Source organism: Mauremys mutica, chromosome 1 (assembly GCF_020497125.1).
Source record: "Mauremys mutica isolate MM-2020 ecotype Southern chromosome 1, ASM2049712v1, whole genome shotgun sequence".
Taxonomy (NCBI): domain Eukaryota; kingdom Metazoa; phylum Chordata; order Testudines; family Geoemydidae; genus Mauremys; species Mauremys mutica.
In genome coordinates, this window is record NC_059072.1 from 206,415,707 (window position 1) to 206,438,460 (window position 22,754).

General features: G+C 42.8%; 1 protein-coding gene and 1 long non-coding RNA gene across 2 annotated transcripts in view; one reads left to right on the forward strand and one right to left on the reverse strand.

Annotated features, from left to right (window-relative positions):
* Positions 1-1,876: 1,876 nt before the first annotated feature.
* Positions 1,877-17,535, reverse strand: LOC123362190. Its single transcript, XR_006576364.1, has 3 exons — positions 17,365-17,535; positions 2,741-2,852; positions 1,877-2,118 (listed from the first exon to the last, which is right to left on the reverse strand). It is a non-coding gene; the product is annotated as an uncharacterized LOC123362190 (long non-coding RNA).
* ABCG1 (ATP binding cassette subfamily G member 1) overlaps positions 5,927-22,754 on the forward strand; it is a 69,299-nt gene continuing 52,471 nt past the window's right edge. Inside the window, exons 1-2 of the mRNA XM_045002549.1 lie at positions 5,927-6,064; positions 8,866-9,109. Coding sequence (XP_044858484.1) covers positions 6,023-6,064; positions 8,866-9,109 — 286 coding nt within the window. The 5' untranslated portion in view covers positions 5,927-6,022. The remainder of the gene's footprint in view (positions 6,065-8,865; positions 9,110-22,754) is intronic.

Genomic DNA, 22,754 nt, shown 5'->3' on the forward strand with positions numbered 1-22,754 from the left:
CCCATAGCAGCAGTCTCCTATCCCACAGGGCTGGACCCGGCTCCCCACTCTGGGTGTTACGACAGGGTGGTAGCACCACTCAGGTTTGGCTGCTCCTGGATCATGAGCCAGTGGCTGTGCAACCTGGCATGCTTGGCTGCAGCACCACTCAGGTGTGTGCCAGGTCTCAATGCCCAGAGCAAACTGCCCCTTTCACCCACGCTCCGGCGGCCCTGCTTATAAGAAGGGAGTAGGGTACCTAAAAATACTTGAAAAATCAAAGATAAATTGGATAGTTCTTGTATTACCACAAATCAATATGTTAGCTGAAGAACAAAGGGTGGAACAGGAACAGGGCCGGCTTTAAGTGTGGGGTCCAATTTGAACAGTTTCAATGGGGCCCCAGCAGGGATGACAAAAACAAACAAACAAACAAAAATGTAAAAAAAAACACGTGGGGCTTGTACTCACTGGGTGGTGCTCCGAGTCTTCGGCGGCACTTCGGCGGCGGGTCCTTCGCTCGCTCTGGGTCTGCAGCAGGCCTGAAGAACCCGCTGCTGAAGACCCGGAGCGAGCGAAGGACCTGCCGCCAAATTGCCGCTGAAGACCTGGAGTGCCGCCAGGTGAGTAAAAATTAAAAAGGTGCCTCTAGCCAGGGAAGGGATTCTCGCTGGGCGCGGAGCCCCCTTAGGCACGGGGCCCGATTCGGGGGAATTGGTGGAATAGGCCTAAAGCCGCCCCTGAACAGGAACATATACTGTGTAGAGTAGAGTGTACCTATATGTAAAAAAAAAGATTGTTTACATAGTTCAACAATGACTCAAATTCTTCAAGAAGATCTACTACAATTGACAACTGTATGGAAAGTCTACTCTGGGTGTAAGCAAGGGCCAGTGGGGAGAGATGGCATGTTTTATTTTAACTATTCTGAGAGAGGTGTAATTCAATGAGTGTTAAAACAAGTTGGTTGTATTTGAAGCCTGTAGTGGATGAGAATTGTAATTATATTAATCAGCTTCCTCCTGGGCAGCTATCATAGATGCCAAAGGTTAGTAATTCCAGGACTGGATGAAAGCAAGGTAAGAATAGGGTTGGGGGAAAAGGGGCACAAGGAACACCAGCCCTAACTCAGATTCATCATAAAGTTACACGTCCTCTTTTAGAAGTTTATTTTATATGTTTAGGTGGCCAGAGGGGGTCCAGATCTCTGAGCCTCATTCAGCCACCAGATGGAACAACAGGCATCCAGTCATGGAAGCCTCTATGTGCTACACAAAACTTGGAAGTGTGAGGGAAGGTATACGTGTTTAAATATTGTCTTTGTTTTGTAGCTGAAGCCTGCCATAATGGCTAATGGCCATGTAGTCATACAAGTCAACTTCTTGCTCTAGCTACCAGGGCTGGCCTGACAATGGACGTTGCAGGAAGGAACACTGAACAAAGGTAAGAAAAAGGATGAGCTGGGTGGGAAATGGTTTTCCATTCTGTGAGAGTTTTCAAGATTTTGAATCTTTTTCCCTGTCCCAAATTGGGATGAAAAGTTGAAATCATGAAAACTGTTGCAAACAGGTAATCTGAAATTGTTTTTGGATTGGGTCTATCAAAAGGTTTCATTTAAATAATTTTGAAATATTTTATTTCAATCATTTCAAAAGTTTTTGTTTCAATTTTGAGTTAAATTTTTTTTGATCTTTTCCAAAATCTAAATGAACTAAAATTTTGAAACAAAAAGTAATTTCAAACTGGAAACTAGAACTTTTCCTTTAGCAAATGTTAAATCACGAGATTCATCGAAACTGACCTTTTCCCTGAATGGTTTCATTTTTGACAAATCAGCATGTTCTGATGCAAAAATGTTTAGTCAGCAAGCTCCTGACCAGCTGTAGTTCTTGGCCCTTGTAAGAGAGGAGCACAACAATCTCCACTCCCTCATGGAAGTTTTATTAGTCTGCTTATATGGGTTCATTACATGCCCTGAGAAATTCAAGGGGAGGTGATGATGGTAAGATGTGTTTCTGGGAGCCAGATAAGAGGCATAAATTTTGGGTGGGGAAATTATCCTGATGTGAGTCTGTGGCTGAAAACTGCCTTTCCACTTCTCATTGGGCTTTCATTTGTAGCGAGCTGCATATTTGTTACCTGAAAGAAAAGTGCAGGAAAAACATTTTTTAAGTGTTTTCATGTCTGGGCTCGTATAGGAAGCACAGTGATACTTTAGTTATGATCACATTTTTTTCTTTCTTCTTTCAGTGAGATTGTGAGGGTTTTTAAATTCTCCTTTGCTTTTCCATGCCTTTTCCCTTTTTTCAATCCATCTATTAAGAACCATTTGTTGAGAATTGGGGGTACTCAGCAGCTCATATGTACTATGACCTAAGTACTCTCTCAGCCTCTTCTCTGCACCGTTTTAACATGTGTATTGCTCCTCCCACTTTTTTAATGTAATGCCTTTTTCTTTCCTCATTTTCTCTTTCTCCCCTGTACCTCACAACCTTCAAATCCTAAGCCACACTCTTCCTTCTTCCTTAACATTGCATCTCTCTCCCTCCTGTCTTAAGCTTCTCCCTTGCCCTGCCCCTTGTCTGTTTTCTCCCATTCTTGCTTCCTTCATCAGTACGATACATCTTTATCCTTCATGTGTTGTTTCTGTCTACTGTTCTGTGGGTCTTATGCAGTAGCAACTGGAAGCTGTTAGTAGTTCTTCTCCTGTTCTGTTCTATTTTTGGATTCAGGATTTTTGTTCCTGACTGCTAGTACTCACCTGCCTTTGAAGTTTTTTTGTCCTGGTTTTTTAAAACCCTTCCATATCTTAATTTTTCTTCTTCCTCGGCTTGTGGTCTTTATCTCAGTCTGTGCAGGGATTTGGGGACCACCTGTGCAGTTAATGGAAGAGTTAATGAAGGAATGTGAGAGAACCCAGGGCACTTTGCTATTTTTAGGTAACATACTCTTCCAAGTTATGTAATGTCATTTTTTCTCTGAGATACCAATCAGCTAGAATTTGGTTTCACACAGGATCTTTCACAGCAAAGTGCTTTACAAGAGGTTGAGTTAGATACTGATATATCAGTGGCTATGTGGGATACTGATATATCAGTGGCTGCGTGGGAAAATAGATCCTGCACTCCCTGCTCAGGCAAAATTCCTGTGGAAGTTAACAGGAGTGTTGCCTGAGTAAAGATGTCAGAATCCAGCCATTAATTGTTTAAAGATATCTCTTGCACAACATTTGGGTATTTTTGCCCTTGTTATGTCACACATCATATAAATGACAACATTCCTGACACACAAGATGACAGGGAATATGGGCAATGGGAAGAGCATACCTCCCAACTGTCCCATTTTACAAGGGAGGTCCTTCATTTTAAAGCTTGATTCTGCTGTTTTATCTTATCTGTGTTAATTATGACCCATCCTAGCCAGGTAGAGTGGCACTGGGAGCTCCTGGAGCTCCTACTGGGGCAAAGCAGTTCTGCACAGCTTCCAGTGTAAGCCAGTTCCCTAAAAGGCACAGTCCAGCCCTTACTTTGATAAATTACTTACAGACTGAGTTGAGACTGTTGCTTATATCAGAGATTTCAGCACCATGAATTTAACTTTCCAGGCTAGTTATTTTCTTGTGTCCTTCATTTTGGGGTTTTGCTCCACATTTAGACTCCAAAAAGGTGAGAATTAGGGGAAGGAATAGGCATTGGTTGGATGGGTATTGCACATATCTCAAACTACTAGCTGCTACATGCCTTCTTCAGTAATATCTCTACTCTGTTCCCCCATCTGTTTTACCTTACAGCTGGCTTACTTAAGGAGGCCATCTGACCACATAACTCTTAAACATATACTGTACAGCAGAAACTGACACACAACACAATGCTTTTCAGATTTTGAAAGGAAGGAGGGAAGGCTATCTCAAAAGCAAACATTTTAAGGAGAAGTGAGACATCTAGTCTACACAAATATTAAGTTCTGTCAACAATGGTTCACAAAACCAAGCTAGCTAAAACCTTTTAACATAACCAGACCAGTGCTTGACAGCTGATTTTGAACAGTAGGGAAGAATCAATTTTGATATCATTTTCCCAACATGGTTCAGGTTTGTAGTTAACACTTTTTGATACGTGAACAGTTTAGTTGGTACTCCACAGTAGGCAAACATTTTCTTTTTCAATATTTGTGCTGCAAACAGACCCAGCAATGTCTATAAAACAGAATACAAGCTTGAGTGCTGGAAGCTCAGATGTTCTAGTCCCAGTTCTGCCACTGCCTGAGGTAAAACTTCACCTCTCCATCTCAGTTTCCCCATTGTTAAAAGAGGGATATAATGCTTACCTACCACCCAAGAGCACTGTGAAGATTACTTTTATGTCTGTACAACATTATAGACAGGGTAAGTACAGTAGTATGACAGACTCCCTGATAGAAGAGTTCAAACAGTTTATAAACTTGATTATCAAATGCTTTGTAGACATTTGGGGCCTGATTCTCATTGAAACTGGCCACTTTATGCCATTCTGGCAGTATTTTATGCCTACTCTAAGACCTCCTCACATTTCCAAAGACATGTACATGGTCCTTAGGACAAATGAGAACAAGGCCCACTAAGTATGTGGTTATTACCTGGACCAGGCTTTGGGCCAGATCCTCAGTTCTGCAAAAGCCAAAGAAATCTTAGGAACTTACTCAAGGCATAACAAATAAGTGACAGAGCTGGGACTGAAACTCAGGAGTTTTTGGCGCTCCATCCTACTCTCAGATCACATCTCCCTATGGTCTTGACTACAGCAGAGGAAATTTGGAGTGCTAACTGCCATTTACGACCACAACCCCTACTTGCATATAACACATCTCACGTCCACACACAAAATGATGCACAGGCTCTCACATTACTGCTTGACACTATCACTAGACTTGCTTTGAGCCCACAATCCTCCAGTGTAGCCATCTATACTGCACCTTGAGTGGGTGCATTTTCTTCTCCGTCTTGAGAAAAAACAAACAAGGAAAAAAGAACCCTACAGTGACTTCAGCAGCACTTAGAATCCTTGGCATTGGTGACAGAACCTTTCCAGCTGCATTTGTGGCACATCATGATAGTCTGCTCAGCAACAGCACCCACACATGAAATTACTCACAGATTCCAACCCTGCCTCAGACTATGTGGTCTCCTGCCCCCACCCCCACGACAAACTTACTTCCTTACTTTACAGGGGTGACGCCAGGATTAATCAATATTTCAATTCTTGGCTCCTCTGCATCTTGTGCTGATGTACTAAGACATGGTAGAGCTTTATAATTTATCATCAGTAATCACTGATAATATATCCATACCCTATGGCATCAAGGGTGCTGGAACAATTTGTACAGTGCGGGTGCTGCTGAGAGCCATTGAATCAAACTGTAAACCCTGTATATAATGGAAACCACTTTAAGCCGGGGAGGGGCTGCAGCACCCCTAGTTCCAACACCTATGCACGACACAATAATATGATCTCCAGCGCTGTTACAGTACAAAGCTCTGCACCTGCTAAGCTTTCTTTTATTAATACACTTTGCCCGTAGCAGCAATACGAAGCCAGGAGGCAAGGAACTGTCTTTTCTTTGCTGCCCAGACATTGCCCATCAACTCCAGGGTGAAGGAGCAGAGGGGCGTGGAAAGCTTCCTCTGTGCGTCCCACTAGCGCTGCACCTGGAGGGTGCAATGCTGCTGGGGGGCACCCCTCACACGGCACTGGCCCCCACTCCCTGCCCTGCACGCAGGCAGCGCTGGAGCCAGAGCAGGCAGGGACCAGGCTGGGGGGGGCGGAGGAGGAGCTGTGAAGCGCGCGGGGGGCGGGGGCGCAGAGGCAGGAAAACAAGAGCACGTTGCCCTGCAAGAGGCCAGCCCCGCCCCCTGCCCCTGCTCAGCCAATCCGGGGGGAGGGGGCGGGGCTAGCTGCCGGCGTGGGGCTGAGGCGGCGCAGCCCGTGCGAGCAGCGCGATTCCGGCTCGCGCTGCCTTGTCCCGCTGCCGCTGGAGCCCCGCGCGCCCCCGCCCGTCTCCGGGGCACATGGCCTGGCTGATGGCAGCGCTCTCGGTGGGCACCGCTTTGGTAAGGAGATGCGCCCTGCTGCGTGGCCCCGGCCCCGGTCCCGGTCCGAGCGGGGCCGCAGCCCGGGGCGGCGTTCCCCGGTGCAGGGCGGCTCTGCTGGTGTGCCCGGGGCTGGCACCGCGCGGGGAGTCGGTGGGATGCGGGGAGTCAGGCTGAGAGATCCCGGGGGAGCACAGCTCCCCAGCCGCGCCCTGGCCCTGCAGAGCCTTCCTCCCACCGGCGGGGTCGGAGCTGCGGGGTGAGCTTCCCATCTGGGGCCCCGCTGCTCGCCCCTCCAGCCGGCCCGTATTTCAAAACAGACACGCTGACAGAGAGGAAACCGCCCCCACTGACTCACGCCGCCCGGTTGCTCCTGGGCAGCCCAGGGGGAGAGGGCAGCGCCCCCCCCCCCAAGCGGCGCGGTGAGCCAGGATGATCCCCAGGCGGTGAGTTCCAGCGGTGCATTCCAGCAGGTGTTCCTAGGGCTGGGGTCAACGTTGCGTGCCTTGGGGAGGGAGGGAGTGAGGGTGGCCATCGGACTTCTCCAAAAGTGTCCCAGGCCAGCAAAAAACCCAGGTCGATGGCTTCCTGTGTGTAGTAAGCGTTGCTGTGATGCCTTCCTTGTCTGTGAGCCTGGCCGCGATGGGTCAGTAGCTCTGAAACCGTTTTGTCTGTGTGCCGTGAGAGAGTGGATCTAGAGGAGGACCTCTGATTTTTATGCAGACATAAACGAATGCTATGGCTTGGTCATTTAATTGTCTGTGCTTTCTAAGCAACTGGAGTGGCTGGTTAACTGTGGTCTTTGATTGTGTAAATAATTCATGTAAAGAATTTATCTCAAGTTCTGGGGGTTGTTCTTGGGGCATAGTTATTGCCATTTCACAGGGTACAGGCTGGCTAGAAGTAGGCAGGATGCAGTGGTTTTTCATTTATAGCATCACGGATTTGAAGTCAGGGACACACAGCAGGGTTTGACCGATAGTTACCTCTTGCCTTGAGCTCATAAAAAGGGGGGGCTTAGCCAGTCTTCTGAGCATGCTCTATCCTGCACAACTGCATCCTATGATTTCAAAACAAATTTACTGAGAAACATACAAGCTCACTAGCTCATTATCTAATGGGTTTTGTGTACCTCCGGTTGAATTTCACAAAAGGGAGATATTTGGAGAGTAGTTGGTTGGTAGAAGATGGAGGCATTTCACAGTGTGAGAGATGTAGGTCAGTTTTACTGCATTAAATGGAAATGTGTTTATTGTTTTGCCTGTTGTGAAACAGAAGCAATTAAAAACCTCAACAGAGAAACTGGAAAATGAAACCATAAAAAATTGGTTGAAGGTGCAGGCAGAGTCTTTATGTCTGTTACCCCAAAACACATTAATTGAAACATACATCAGTTTAAAACAGTGGTTTTCAAACTTCTTTCTGGCGACCCAGTTGAAGAAAATTATTGATGCCTGTGACCTAATGGAGTTGGGGATGAGGGGTTTGGAGTGTGGGAGGGGCTCAGGGCTGGGGCAGAGGGTTGGGGTGCAGGAAGAGCTCTGGGTTTGGGGAGCTCATGGCTGGCTGGGGCAGGGGGTTGGGGTGTGGGAGGGGGTTCAGGCTCTGGAGTGGGGCTGGGGATTGGGGCGTTTGGCCACTTACTTCACTGTAGGTTACAATTCTGCAAATCCTTACTCAAAGAATGGCCCTTGCTTACAGCAAGTAGTCCCTGCAAGATAGAATTATAGAAATCTAGGGCTGGAAGAGATCTTGAGAAGTCATCAGATCTAGCCCCCTGCTCGGAGACAGGACCAAGTAAACCTCTTAGACCATCTCTGTCCAACCTGTTCGTGGAAATCCCCTCACGGAACTTATTAGGTTCCCCTTCAGTCTTCTTTTCTCGAGACTAAACAATCATGCCCAGTTTTTTAAACCTTTCATCATAGGTTCTTCAGGTTAACAAATTTAGTTCTGCTCATAGGGGCCGACTTCCTTTGTTCCCCGGGGGGTGCTCGACTCCCGCCCTGCCTCTGCTTGCCCTTGCTTCGCCCCCACTCCATCCCTTCTCCCAAGCCCCCACCCCTGACTTGCCTCTTTCCACTCTGTTCCACCCCCTCCCCCACCTCTTCCTGCTCCCACTCCTTTCTCTCCCTCCCCAGCACCTCCTGCATGCGGCCAAACAGCTGATCACGGCAGGCGGGAGACACTGGGCGAAGGGGAGGTGCTGATCAATGAGGCCGCTGGTGAGCGGAAGGTGCTGGGGATGGGAGGAGAGGGAGGTGCTGATCTGTGAGGCTGCCAGTGGGACTATTTTTTTGGTGCCTAGGGTTCTGTTAGATCCTCTTTCACATTATCCTGTTCATATTACATGTCATTATTGTCAAATAAATTTGGTAGGCATTGCTGGATTCCTGACCAGTTTAGTTACTTATGAGCATGCATAAAACACTTTCTCCCCTCTCCGCCAGGAAATTTGGTAATCTGAGCTTTTACCTCCAGTATTATGGATCATGTGTTTGCTACATTGAATGTGAAGTCTTCAAGAAGGAAAAAAAAGTGACTGGTACTAGTGGAACAGTCTCGTGCATGCTTTGGATGGCAGCATACGTGCTTGCTAAATTTTGGGAAACGGCCCTTTTTCACTGCTGCCCCCTCCTCCCTTATGTACCTGCCTATACACAGGACTCAAACCACTGAATCGTTCCCTTTCACCTTTCAATACTAGTGTTCTGGATTAATATATTTTTAAGAATTATTAGAACCTATGAAGAAGTTTGATTAAATTTGTTGCCAATAAGAGTTTCTGAAAAGTTTTCTTGTTTCCTATTCCTATTTTCTAGAACGTCAGCAGTTCTTCTTCTGCTATGGCTGAGCCAAAGTCAGTGTGTGTTTCAGTGGATGAGGTGGTCTCAAGTGGCACAGATAACCAAGATGCTCGGTTGTTGAATGGACACTTAAAAAAGGTGGACAACACTCTAACAGAAGCCCATCGTTTCTCCTACCTACCCCGAAGACCAGCTGTGAACATTGAGTTTAAGGAACTGTCATATTCTATCCAGGAAGGACCATGGTGGAGGAAGAAGGGTGAGGAAAACTAATCTTTTTAGAAGAAATATAAAGAGAAATGGTTTTTACATTCTCATGTGGCCTGTGGTGGTAAATGGAGGTAGTGTGTTGTATACAGAGAAGCAAAGGCAATGAGTGGGGCCATCAAAGTATATTCCGTGTTTGTTTTTCTGGGGCATTCTCACAGCCACTTATTGCAGTGATACTTGATGTTTTCTCTCATTCAAAATAAATCTGTAAGTATGCAAATAAATAGCTTAAATATAAAGTGATGTGTTTAACAAAGACTAAGGTGACTGTTTTGTCTGGCCTTAACATGGGAGAGCAGAAGGTAGGATGGGCACAAGGAGCGTTCCTCACCACCATCCCTCTCTATCCTGCTCAAGGGACAAGCACAATAGGAGTCCTTGCTTTCGAGGCAGTGCTCCTGGCTGGTAACTTTGGGGGTCAAGATCACCTCAGAGTGTGCTGAGAGGACCTTCAGGTGCTAGGCAGATGCACTGGGAAGTGGGGCCTATGCCATTCACTGAGACACTGCAGCCAGGGCCGGATTTCCAATTAGGCGTGTGCCTAGGGGCATCGGTGATCTGGGGGTTCCTAAAAGTTAGGTGGGTTAAAAAGTGTCATTTTTTTACAGAAAATACGAAGGTCAGCTGTAGGCAGAGGGGACGCTGAAGATGCCGTACCTACGGGTACGTAAAGTGTAAATCCAGCCTTGACTGCAACATAGATGCTACCCTTTGTGTACTGGAGAGCTGGGGGTGGGACTGTACCTTCTGAAGCACAGTCTCTCCCAGAGTTCTGCATTGGGTGGTAGAGAACTGCTGTCATCTCCAGCCAGTGCCTAAATGGCACAATCTGAGCCTAACAAACCAGTTCTAGTCGCTGAGGGAGTTTGGCTGAAACAGTAGAAATAAAGACTATGATTAAAATTTATTCTAGCTTAACTATTAACCCTGTATGATCCCCTGGCACTTATTGTTCAGATGACAAAGAATTTATTCTTGGACAGAGCTCCAAATTCAATTTAGATCTCATGGTCCAAGTAAATATAGTATTACAGGGTTGCCAAATCTGCCTAGTCTACAACCTCATATGTTTTTCTCCTATGTATAGGACAAAAGAGAAAGTGTTTACTGGCAAATGGTTAGGTTTTGAACTCTTTCCGAGGAGTGAGTGTTTCAGCAGTATAGTAGCACACAAAATTGAGGGCAGAATGTGTCTCTTAAAATGTGGTGTTTGAAAATCTAGCACATAATATGTAGAAATGTCAGCTCATCCATGTCTCTTGGATGTTTTATCATTCTTTTCACATCCTAACAATGTATAAGGAGAGAGAACCCATGTGGCTGGTCGTTCTTGATAGGGCCAGATCCTGAGAGATGCTGAGCACCTCCTATTGACTTAAATGGTGTACTGAGCACCTCAGGTGTTTGGCTGAAGTACAGTGAGGTAAATTGTGAACAAAGCGTTGGTCCTACCCCATATGCAGCTAGTGGGCCCTGATCCTGTAAAGGAATCTGCCCACATGGAGAGTGCCACTGAAGTCAAATAATGAATCCTACTGAAGTCATTGGGAAACCAAGTGGATATAAGGGCCTACCTGCGTGGCTACTTCTGCTAGATATGGGCCCATGTTTGTAAGCCTATTGGCCAGCTGGTATATCTCATTGAAATGAGGAACTACTACTACAATCTCCCACTGAAGTAGTTGTAAAATATTACTCTGAAGTATCCCAGAATGTATTTCTATCCACTGCAGCTACAGCAGCTGTTTATTTTATCTGCTATGCCTCCATTATTATTCCCCTACTTCAAGACCTTAAGTCCAAGTCTAAAAACATGAGCTCAAAGACAGGTATATTTCTATTTCTGCCTAATAAATTGTGCTCAATGAACAGATTGTCGGTAGTTGTCCAGAACACTTCAAAGGTGATAAGTAAAACGGGGTAAAATCCTGGTCCCAGTGAAGTCAATGGCAAAACTCCCATTAACTTCAGTGGGGCCAGGATTTCACCCTTAGTTCTAATATATATAATGCTTTACATATTCAAAGCAATGTAGACATATCTGGTAATTAGTCATTACAGTACTTCCATGGCGTAGGTAAATATTCTCATCTCTATTTTGTGGATGCAGAAAAACTGTTATAATGGGTCTGACTCTCCTTTGCCTTGCACTTACGAAATACGGGCATAAAATGCTACCCAATCAGAATAGTAACATTTTCTATCCACTTTGCACTCACTTTGCTAAGGGCTACACAAGATGCAAGGCAGAGGAGAATGAGGTGCATTGCGTTTTTTAGTGAAGTTCTCTCTCTTTCATAAGATTAGTGGTCTCTTTGAAGGGGCAAGTAGGATGTATAATATTCCCAGTAGCAGCCACTTCTGGAAGGAAATACACCCAAGAGAAAATACTGAACTCTTTAAGGAGAGCTTCACATACTTAAATGAGGTCATTACATTTCCACAAGGAATTGTTTCCTGTAGAGGAAATTGGTATGGTTGTGTGCTTTGGTAGGGTATTATCTATTCATTGGAAATAACAAACGTGCTGTTGAGCCATACTAGAGACAAAGGTTAGTGAAATTTTATATGATACTTCTTGTTCTCAATTTAAATCTACCTGTCTTTGGGTGCGTATCCACTGGTTTAAACATTCTTCTTAAAATTGTTTTATAAAATGTATTGTCAGATAAACAGAATTCCCAGGCACCATCACGCCAACCTGGCTCATGTACCAAGTTTTAATAATCTAGAAATGTCTGGGGTGAAGAAACAACATCACGTAAGCTCTGATCCTGCAAACACCTATGCCTGTAAGTAGCCCCTGCCCCACTGTTCACATGAATACAGTTACTCACATGCATAGGTGTTTGCAGGATCAGGGTTCTAATGTATTTCATTTCTCCCTCCCACCCACCCCCCAAAAAATCATTACTTCCCCTTTCCTCCCCACTCACCACAGAAGGTATTTTTGAAAGCTATTTAATGTATTTAGTAGAGCTACATGGGAGACAACAATTCCAGCAGGTTTTGAGATTTCAAATTTTGTTTTGTTCCTCACTGGAATGAAAACAAGACCTTTGAAAGATTTTCACAAAATGGAATTGAGTTGAAATGTCCCTTTTCAGATCCAAAACCTGAGCTTTTTTATTCAGTTTCTCACTTTCTCTCTCTGATCACAAGTAAACAGAGCGCCCAAAAAACCCTCCGATACTTCCCTGTGAAACATTTTGGCTTTGATAAAATGGCATATTTCAATTAAATTTCATTTACAGTATAACCTCAGAGTTACGAACACCTTGGGAACGGAGGTTGTTCGTAACTCTGAAACATTTGTAACTCTGAACAAAATGTTATGGTTGTTCTTTCAAAAGTTTACAACTGAACATTGACTTAATACAGCTCTGAAACTTTATTGTGCAGAAGAAAAATGCTGCTTTCCCTTTATTTTTTAGTAGTTTACGTTTAACACTGTAAGTTTTTGTCTGTGCTGCTGCCTGATTGCGTACTTCTGATTTCAAATGAGGGGTGAGGTTGACTGGTCAGTTCGCAACTCTGGTGTTCATAACTCAGAGGTTCTATTGTGGTTGAAAATGTTCCAACGACCCCTCGTATTTAGCTTTTAATAGCAGTGACTATTTCGGGGCAGGCCATTACATGGAGATTAAAAGGATGCTGTCTACTTGAAGTCTTTTCCATTTTTTAAAAAATAATTCTTCTAATTGAACCCTGATGTTTACTTTTAAAAATGCCTAAAATTTTTAAATGATTTTCTGTTCACCTTCTGAGGTTTAAGAGCACCTTTTGGGTAAACCAACAGCATCGTTACCAAACATGCTCAGGCTTTTGCCTCTGCTTCTTCCCTTACTGAGCACTTGCTTGCTTCCTGGCAATTCAGTTTCAGTTCTGCAACTGCTGTTACTGGTATGCATCTGTTGCTGGCCCTAGGGAAGATCAGTGCATGACAGTGATGACATCACGCTGGTGTGTGAAACAGAGGATTAGTTTCTCTGTGCACCTCTGTGCAGGGCAGCTACAAGGGGCCATTTGCTAGTCCCCAGTCCTGATGTTGGGCTTTCACTTGCTTTTTCCTGACATATCTTAGAGCAGCCTCAGAACTGCTCTAAATTATGCCAGCTGCCAATGGGTCTCAAGGTTCATTAGACTTTCTTGGGATCACCAGAGCACAGAGGCCTTCAAGCCACACCCCTTCTTCCCATTCCCATCCCTCTCCACCAGGGGCAGGCTCAGAGCATTGGCTTAAATAAAACAGTTATTACGTTGGACAAGCTAAAAACACTAGGGAATAGAAGATCAAAAACTGAACAGCCTAACTGGTCTCAAATGAAGACACTGACCAAAAAGCTGCTTTGTTGTATGAGGTCTGTGGTTTCTTTGCTGTGGTTTCTGCAAAATAGAATTACCTCTGTGCAATAAAATAAACAGAGTTTATATACATTTTAAAAATAAATTATGTGAGAAAATGCCCTGAGTCTGTGTTACCAATTTCTCCTCCATTGAGAAACTAATGCACTGCAAAGCCCCATAAGCTGAAGCTCGGCAAAAAGGCAACAATGAACTCCATGCATAGCTAGCTATGCTGGTTGGGATTCCTCATGCTGAAGAGATCTTTTGCTGGCAAGATATGTTTTTACACGAGAATAGTGCAAAGTAACTCACCTGCAGCAAAAAAATCAGGTCTAGGAAGTGCAGATGACTGACTAAAAACAAACAAACCGTGAAACAAACTAAACTGCTGTCAGATGCACAAATGGAAAAGAATAGAAAATAATCTCTTCGAATTCTAGTCACTCTTAGGTGTTACTTGTAGCAACAACATGTAAAAGATTTTTAGATGTCAATGAGATTTTTCAAATTGATGGTGTTCATTTAATAGCTAGCTCAGAAAATTTGTTGCAGTTTACCTAGTTTTTTACCTTTCTGCCTGGTTTTAATGAGAGAAACAGTTAACATTCAGTGAATGCTCAAATATGTGGGAGAAAACAGTTTCCTTGCAAAGAAAAATCCATGCAAACAGGTTGTATAGGAGTTGAAAGTCTTAAAAAAACAACCCACTACCACCAACCAAAACAGTAAGGTAAAGGTAAGGTTAAGATCCAAACTAACATAAGCAGTGGCATTTTATGATGATGCTGCCCTTGTGTTCTATGTTCAGCCACATTATTCAGACAGTGAAACCCATATGGCATGTAACATCATCTACTTTTTATAAGATCCAGTGAGAACTTCAGCTCTGCATTACTTGACATTAACAGGTAAGTTAAATACACCATGGCTGCCTTTAAGTCAGGATGTTTCTTGTATTGATCTGTGTCCCAGCTGTAACATCTCTTTAATATATGTATTAATTTCATTTTCCTTTTTTAGTTTGGCTAAATGTCTGTAGAGGGACTCACTTTCATTTACAAAGAATTACATGACAAATGCTGCTTGTCGCAAGAGACTCATTAAAATGACTGGAATGCGCCATTAAGAAATCCATCATGAGCTAGTCTGGGGGTGACCTTGGGCCAGGTTCATCCCTGACCTAACTCCCTTGAAGTCAATGGAATTATGCTGGGAATGAATTTGACACACAAATACTTAATCAAGCAAATGGTACCTCTGACCTGTCCATTTCAATGGGCATTTTCATTAGCACAGGAGTTTGGAAAAGGGTGTAGGGTAGGATTTTCAAAAGTACCTTAATGACTTGGGAGCCTGAGTCCTACTGACTTGCAGTGTGGTTTAGTCAGTCACTAAATCACATTGGCACTTTTGACCATAACGTTTATAGAGAAGTCTCTGATTTTCACAGTGAAATAGCTGTTCGGTTTTGAAGGATATAGATTGTGGAGTGTGTTAGTTCAGCTCTGGAGGCTGCAGGGATCAAATCCTGATTACTCTTCTCAGTGAAAATGAGTTTCATGGTTTGAATCTGGCTGCTGCTTGGGCACATCACAAAACTATTGTGCAGTTAAGTGGGACTCAGAGTCTACTTAGCTGAGGTCCAGGACTGGTGTAGAGGTGTTGCCATATTTTGGAATGGAGGTAAGTTGGCAGAACTGGAGGAGGGAAACATGCACAGTACACGCACACACTATGATTTGTTCAGTCCCATGCTGGTTTTCCCTCACTTTTAAGAGCAATGAGCCAACTCACCTTTTAAGGAAAAATCCCTCTGCCATGTCAAATATATTTTCTCAATATAACAAAAGCCTAATCCACAACGTTTGAGGACTATCTGTAAGCAACATTGATTTTTTTTTAAAAAAAAAATGCAACTCCTTATTTTGACTAGAGTTTGAACAAAAATAAGGTATGAAATAAATTTCCACCCCAAGCTCTGATACCTCAATCTAGATTTTAAAAAAGAAAAAAAAACCCAGGTTAACCAATTTAAAGAGGGAAGATTGATATTGGGGCTAATAGACTTTATACTAAGTTTCAGTCTAGTGCTTTTTGAAATTAAATTTTTCTACCTCATAAATCAGGGTTTCCAACAGAGATGTCAACTCTTCTGCTGTCATGCCCCTCTCATTTAAAGCATCATGAAGAGAAGATTAGTTTACCTTAATAAAATACATGTATCTAGGATCAGATTATGGCTAGGGGATTGTCACAGGGTATGCACACCGTGTCCCCTTTTAAGGCAGGTCAAGGTTGTGATACTACCACAGTTACAGTCTACCCACCTATCCGTAGGTTGAGAACAGCATGACCCAGTGGCTGGAGTCAGTGTGACTGCCCTAGGAGTCAGGGCTGGATGGCCTAATAGAATAAGGGGCCGCCACGCAGTGCGGGTCATGGACGGGGAAGAGGAATCCAGGCCCTCTCTGCTCCACCGAGTCCTGGCCCAGGGCCCTGTCAGCGGCAAGAGAGGTCACCACCTAATCAGCAGGGATCCTGCTGCAACATGCTGATCTGCCTCAGGTGGGAGATACCACTCACATTGCCTCCCTGGGCCACTTACTACCATGTCTCCTGAAGCCAGGGTCCATACATTGTCAGGGTCTCACCTACACTGAGGGGCTCGATCTCCCTGGGATTCTGACTGTGGTTGGCCAGCCGTAGGCACCAGGTCTCTGTTCTGGTCCTTGAGATCTCTAGCTCCCGCAGTCAAGTGCTGAAGCAGCTCCTGGGCGGGAGCCTCTACCAAGCATCCTCTTTCCTTGGTGGTCAGCCTAGAATGAGCTGAACTGCTTCCTTTTAAACTGAGGCAGCAGTTGAAGCATGCCCTGCACAGTTCGAGGGGCGGGTCTTCTGCCACCCATAGGGTTAACCCCATTCTTTCTTGGCTAGTGTGGGGTATGTACACCCCGTCATAGGGATGCGAATGCTGTTTTGCCCTCTCACCCTTAACACCTGCATCTTTACTTTATTTATGGTATTTGGTTTTATATATGCACTAAAAATGGACACCATCTACACTTTAAGGCACCTTTTACATAACTTAAGATCCCAAGGAAATATCGTTCCAACATAAGTCCAGGATATCCTCAAAGGAGATAGTGATAATTTGCTTTTCAGAAATCCTAAATAACTCAGGGTTTACTTTTTCTAGTACTTATCAGTATTCATGGTTAATTAGGCAACATTTTAGTTGGAAATTTATTTTCTCCTTCACTGTCCTCAGTGTTGTAATGACTCATTTGCACCAAGTTAGAATGCAGGGGCTGGTAGAATTTGCTCTTTAGTAACCTATGAAGAAATGGGTTCTAGCCAGTCAAAATGTAATCTTTCTAAAAACTGTATTTTTATTGATATGGTTAATATCAACACAGACATCCATGCTCTGTAAAATATGTGATCATTAACGTCTGGTTTTTTTTCATGTTTCAGCAATCCCTGTGATTGATTCAGGAGAAACTGCGTTCTTTTACAAGACTGTAACATGTTTTACCTTAAAGTTATCAAGCAAAACAAGATCCTCTCCCTGCATGGGAGAAGCTTTTAGACAAATTTGACCCATGGTGTCCGAAGGGGAAAGTTAGAATTTTTGTTAAGCTGTTAAGCTATTTTAATTTTTAAGAAATATTATCACAGTCTGAGATAACCTCATTAGAGATTTTAGATATCTACATTTCGGCTAAAAGATACATATATCATGTAAATGTTGTTCTTTAAATAAGAAGATGGAAAACACAGGTGACTTAATCCACTGTCAAAATGCCAAAATAGATTTCAATGGACTAGGTTTCTCTAATTCTTTCTTGGTGTGCTGTTACAAATTCATTCAGACATATTGATTTGAACAAAACATACGTTTTTCTGTGCCTTTTGTGTAACGTCCTGGAAAGATTTCACTCTCGGTGACATTGTAAGATCCAAATGATCAAAAATAGGATTTGCCCTAAATTATTGGCTAATGCTTGCTAGAGGAGTTAGAAAAAGCCTGTCCTCATCATAGCAGGTGCACTGCGGTAGAGGTGCCGCATGAACTGCCTTTTTCCTCTCTCACGGTTACTGTCGGTCAGTGCACTATAGTAACCTCAGAATGTGACGTTAGAGCTAGAGGAAGTGCAATCTGATTGGCTGCTATATATACTGTTGCTAAGATGAGAAGAAAAGATGCAGAACAGTAAGGACCAAAATCCTTGCTGGGGATAGTTTTTCCTTTTCTCTAGAACAGATGGATTGTATTGTTTTCATCCACTTTGGAATCTGCTTGCTCTGAGATCATATATTTGTATCTCAGATAGCAAAATATAAGTAATTTAGTATCCATATGTTAGAGCAAACAAGTCTAACTGGTAGAAATTAACTGCAATACTAGAGAACAAGCTCCAGAGCTAGGTATTTTAAGGGTCCTTTTCCTTTTTTTATCAGCTTAACTTTACCCATGCCTGACCATACCAAAATTGTATATTTTTCTTTAACTTGATTCCTGAATTTAATTTTATTGTAAGTAACCCAGTAAGAGGGAGACACTGTTGTTAGCATTCAAACTGTATAAAGATGGTAACAAGTACTGAGAAATCACAACTATTCTAATACATTATGGCATTTCATGAGGTAATCCTCAAAAAAATAACAATTCCCTATCCAACCTCTTGCATGCATTTTGTACAATAGCAGATTCTGGGACAGATCCCGACAGTTTAGTGGGCCAGATTCTGTGACTGTTACTCATGTTGAGTATTATCTAATTCCACAAATAGTCCCATTGAAATTAATGGGACTACTCACTTTAAGTGGGGTTACTTGTAGAGTAAGGTATTAACCAGTGCGAGTAAGGTTTGGCAGAATCTGGCCTAATGGAGTTTAGTCATTGAGTCTATTTGTGTGAGGAAGATTAGTAGGATTTGGTCTGTATTTTTCAAGCCTTTTTTTTCTTTTAAAATAATGCATGTTAAAACTAAGACAGGGAATTATCTATTCAGTTCACTCTTAAAATGACATCTAGTCAGTATTTTAAAATAACACATTTTATAGTTTTTGTACAGTTCATGGCCAAGCATGAATTGTCCCAGATGAACAACAAGAAAAATCAGGTCCTTGACAGAAATTCTGAAATATTCATAAATGGAGACAGCAGAGAATCTGGCCTGCATAATGAAAGGTTACTTTAAGTATGTCTACAATGGAAGTGAAGGAGTGATTGTGGTACAAGTAAGCATATTTGTGTTGGCTTTAATCTAGTTAGAATGGGTGGCGATAGCAGTGTGGACATGGTGGCACAGGCATTAGTATGGGCTAATAGCCAGAGAACAAGCCTTCCAGGGACCTGGGTACATACTCTGGTTGTTAACTTGTACTAAAGCCTGTGCCACCACATCTACATTACTATTGTTAGCTTTTTCTAGTTAGTACAGGTAACATGGGTATGCCTACCCATGCTGCAGTCACACCTTCACTTGCAGTGTAGGGTATGTCTGTACTGTAATCACAGGGACTGATTGCGGCTCCTGTAGACATACCTAAGTAGCTTTAGTCTAGCTAGCTCAGGTATTGTAGTAGTAAAGCCGCAGCAGCATGGGCTGTACAAGCCTGCTCCCCTCCCCCCCCCCGCCCAGTCCTGGGTAATTACTCGCAGAGGTTGCTCATGCTAAAGCACATGTGGCTGTGGCTTCACTGCCTGGGGACCTGAGCTAGCCAGATTAAAGCTTGCTCGGATATGTCTGCTCATACTGGAGTCACACTGTATGATTGCAGTGCAGGCGTAACTTTACATTGGGCACAGCATGAGGTGTGGGGGGCAGTCACGGACCCAGTTATGGCTCCATAGTTCCGTACTGTAGGGCTGGATTTCCATGAGATAAATGGGGATTGCCAAGTGCGTTGCTTTCCAGCCTCTTTCCACCCATCTGCCCCCTGCACCAGGGGTGTTCCTCTCTTCATGCAGTTTCATTTCAAAGGCGATAGTATTAGCTGTGCCATGGAGGAGATGATCTCAAACCATGAATCAGCACACAGGTATTCCAAGGCAGAATTCCAATTCATGCCTTCCAAGGCAGAATTTGGCCCAGAGTGTAGAGAAGGTACCTTTGGAAATCATATGAAATGTGCCAGTCTGGGTTTAAGACTCTGCCATCACTGCTGTAGATTGGTATTCTCCTGTCTGATGCAATGGGAGCTTTGTGCAGGCAGCCGAGGGTAGAATTTGGCCCAGGAGTACAAATGCTTTTAATAGCGTGTGTATTCTGCCATTGTATTTACATGCCGTTTTGAAATGTACCTTCTAGCGAACGTAGGATCTACCCAGTTTTTACTGAGGCAAAACGTTCATTTTCAGGGCAGTTTGCTTGAATAGGGAAGGCTGCAAGGTTCCACCCTTATTCTCTAAGGAATTATGGACTAGTATTTTACTTGGCAGGTAAGCTGACTGATTTCAGTAAGACTACTCATGGAACGTGCGTACATCAAATTACGTGCATACATCAGATTCTGGCCTTATGACCCTGTTGAGTTATAATTAGGAACTGTGCCTATAAAACTGCAGCACACATTCCCCCCCTCCATTTAAAAAAAAAAAGTTTGATCTTACTTAGAAAATGAACATTTTCAACAGCATCCAAATCAGAACTTCAAAGGAGAATCCCAGCAAAATCTACACAATATTTTAGCCTAAGGGAGTGTATTAATTTGAGTTTAAAATGAGAGCACTACAAATAAAAAGCTAGTGGCTAAATCCAGAAGCTAATGTCCTTGAGGCAAAATTTGAATTTATTATCCAACCCCCTCACCCCCAACCCCAACAACATAGTGCTTCATATATGAGGTTTTTGTAGTAGTACATTCTTGTTGCATATGGAGAAATAAAGTGACAGATAATCTCACACAGTATTTGGATGGAAATAACTTCAGGGCTCAAGTGAGCATGCCACATGGCAGAAACCTGCCCAGAACTGTGGATGTTGGGAACAATCAATTGTTCTGTGCTCTAGCACAGGCATGTGGGATTATTTTGCCTGCAGTTACATCAATGTAACCTCACTGGGGTATAAAAGTAGGCAGAATTTTTTTTTGACATCACATCTGAGCTGCAACACATACATTTATGCAGAGTCTGATATGAATTTAGTCTTTTCATCTAACAAAAGAACTATGACAATTACAATAAAACTAACAATAAGGGCTAGATTATGAATTGGTCTGTGTGTTCATGCATGGGCACAAGAGAAGTGCCAGGATTCTTTTACTAATGCGTGGGCTATCTAGACCTTGTAAGAATATGTAGGAGTAAGCAGGCGCTGCAAGGATGTCTACTCCCTCTCCACCAGGGGGAACACCATGGAGCATTTATGTATCAGCCCCTACTCAGGGCAAAAGGCACACTCCAGCTCCATGGTATATATAGATCTATAAAGATCAGTAAACAGTTTCAAACAAAACAGAAACAGCTCACTTGAGCAGTTTAAATTTTTCATCAAAAATGACTTAAATAAACATATATAAAAATTTTTTTTTTCAAAAATTAGTTTTCAGTGAAATGAGAATTTTGTTTTTCGGCTTTTCTTGTCTTCCTTTCTCTTCCTTCAGTTCCAAACTAGAAAAAGGAGAGACAAGAGAAGGGGAGAAATGGCGAGGAAAAGGGACCCCCCCCTCCCCAAAAAAGTATCAACATTTTTCACAAGTATCAAATAAATGAAAAGTCATTCCTTTTTACAACCTGCAGAACAAAAATTATTTGACATTTTCAAAATCTTTCATGAAACATGTTTTTCAACCAGCTCTACAATTCACCCCTCCCCACCCCAAGCAAGAAGACAGTTGAAATGCCACACAGAGAGAGGTACCAGCAGCTCAGATATAAGAAGAGAGGAGACCTTTGACAGAGACTGTTATTTTAGTAGTAGAAGGGAATGCTGTGGAGATTTATTATTCATTTATTTCCCCTTGGAACTTATTAATTATCAGCAGGCCTACCACGGTGTCCAATTGATAACATATTCATAGGAAATTGGTTCCCTAGTGAATTAGCTGTTCTAGCTCAAGCATGTGTTTTGATTGAATCTGGGCTCAAACTTGTGGATTTTTTCTTTCTTCTCAAAAGAAAAAAAACTTTATCATGTGAGAAAAGCTATAAAAGCAGTACCAGCAAATACTATTAAATTAGTGCTTTCTAAATATTAGCAGTGTGTGGATAAAATCATAATACTTACTTGGAAATGATGTTGTAGACCTGTAGTGTTTTAAAATCTCAAATTTTATTGTGTTCAGTTGAGTCCCATTGTGGAAAGCATCTTGGTTAAGCGTGCTAGAAAGAGTTATTTTTTGCTCCCAGTCTTTCGTTTTCCCTTGGAGTTGTTTTAGGCTTTCAGCAAAAATCAGCGTTATCAGGAGAAGGACCTGACAATTTATAATATATATCTATCACAAGAGAGGATGGTGATGGCAAAGTAGTCTAAATCCTTAAAGAAAAACAATGTGTTAATTCATTCCAACCATTATGTAATTTAACCTCTTGTTTGTTATTCATTATTCAAAATACATACAAATAAATGGCAGAGGCCTAGGGTTTGCGGGATAATTTACCGTCTGCCTCTCATTTACTTTCCACAGCTTACATCCTTTGTGTAAGAATCCTACTTCTTGCTGCTTTACATGTTTAATTATAAACAACACTTGTAATTATTCCTGAGTACATCTGCTAACGTAAAGGAAAAGATGGAACAGTTAATGGCCAGGACCCTGGGAAATGAGGCCTGTGTTCAATCTTCTCCTGACCTTCAAAGCATAGATCTTAGTGTCAGAGAGAGGAGATGGGAGCTCCAAAATCAGAAATTATATGGTTAGTTAAGATGAACATAAAATTTGAAGAAAAAATGTTTTCTGAAGGGTTTTAATATTGTAACCAAGGCTATTGGGCCAAATACTGCTCTGAGTTAACCCTGTGCCATCGTTCTGGAATCATTGAAGTGAACGAGATGGCACAGATACGGCTCAGGCATTTTTACGTCATTTTACAAGCACAGAGCCAAACGCTTCTCTGAGTGACTGAGACATTAAACAATAACGTACTGTGAATGTAATGTGCTTAATCAGCAAATGAACGTAGAATCAAAAGAAAGAGGGGTTAGAGGGCAAATACTTAATTAGAAAACTTGCACTGGCAAATTGGGGTTGCCACTGCAGTTGGGTCAAAATGCTCGAACTAACATTTTTTTTTATTGAATATTCATGAAAATGAATATTGGGGCCCAGCTTTCTCT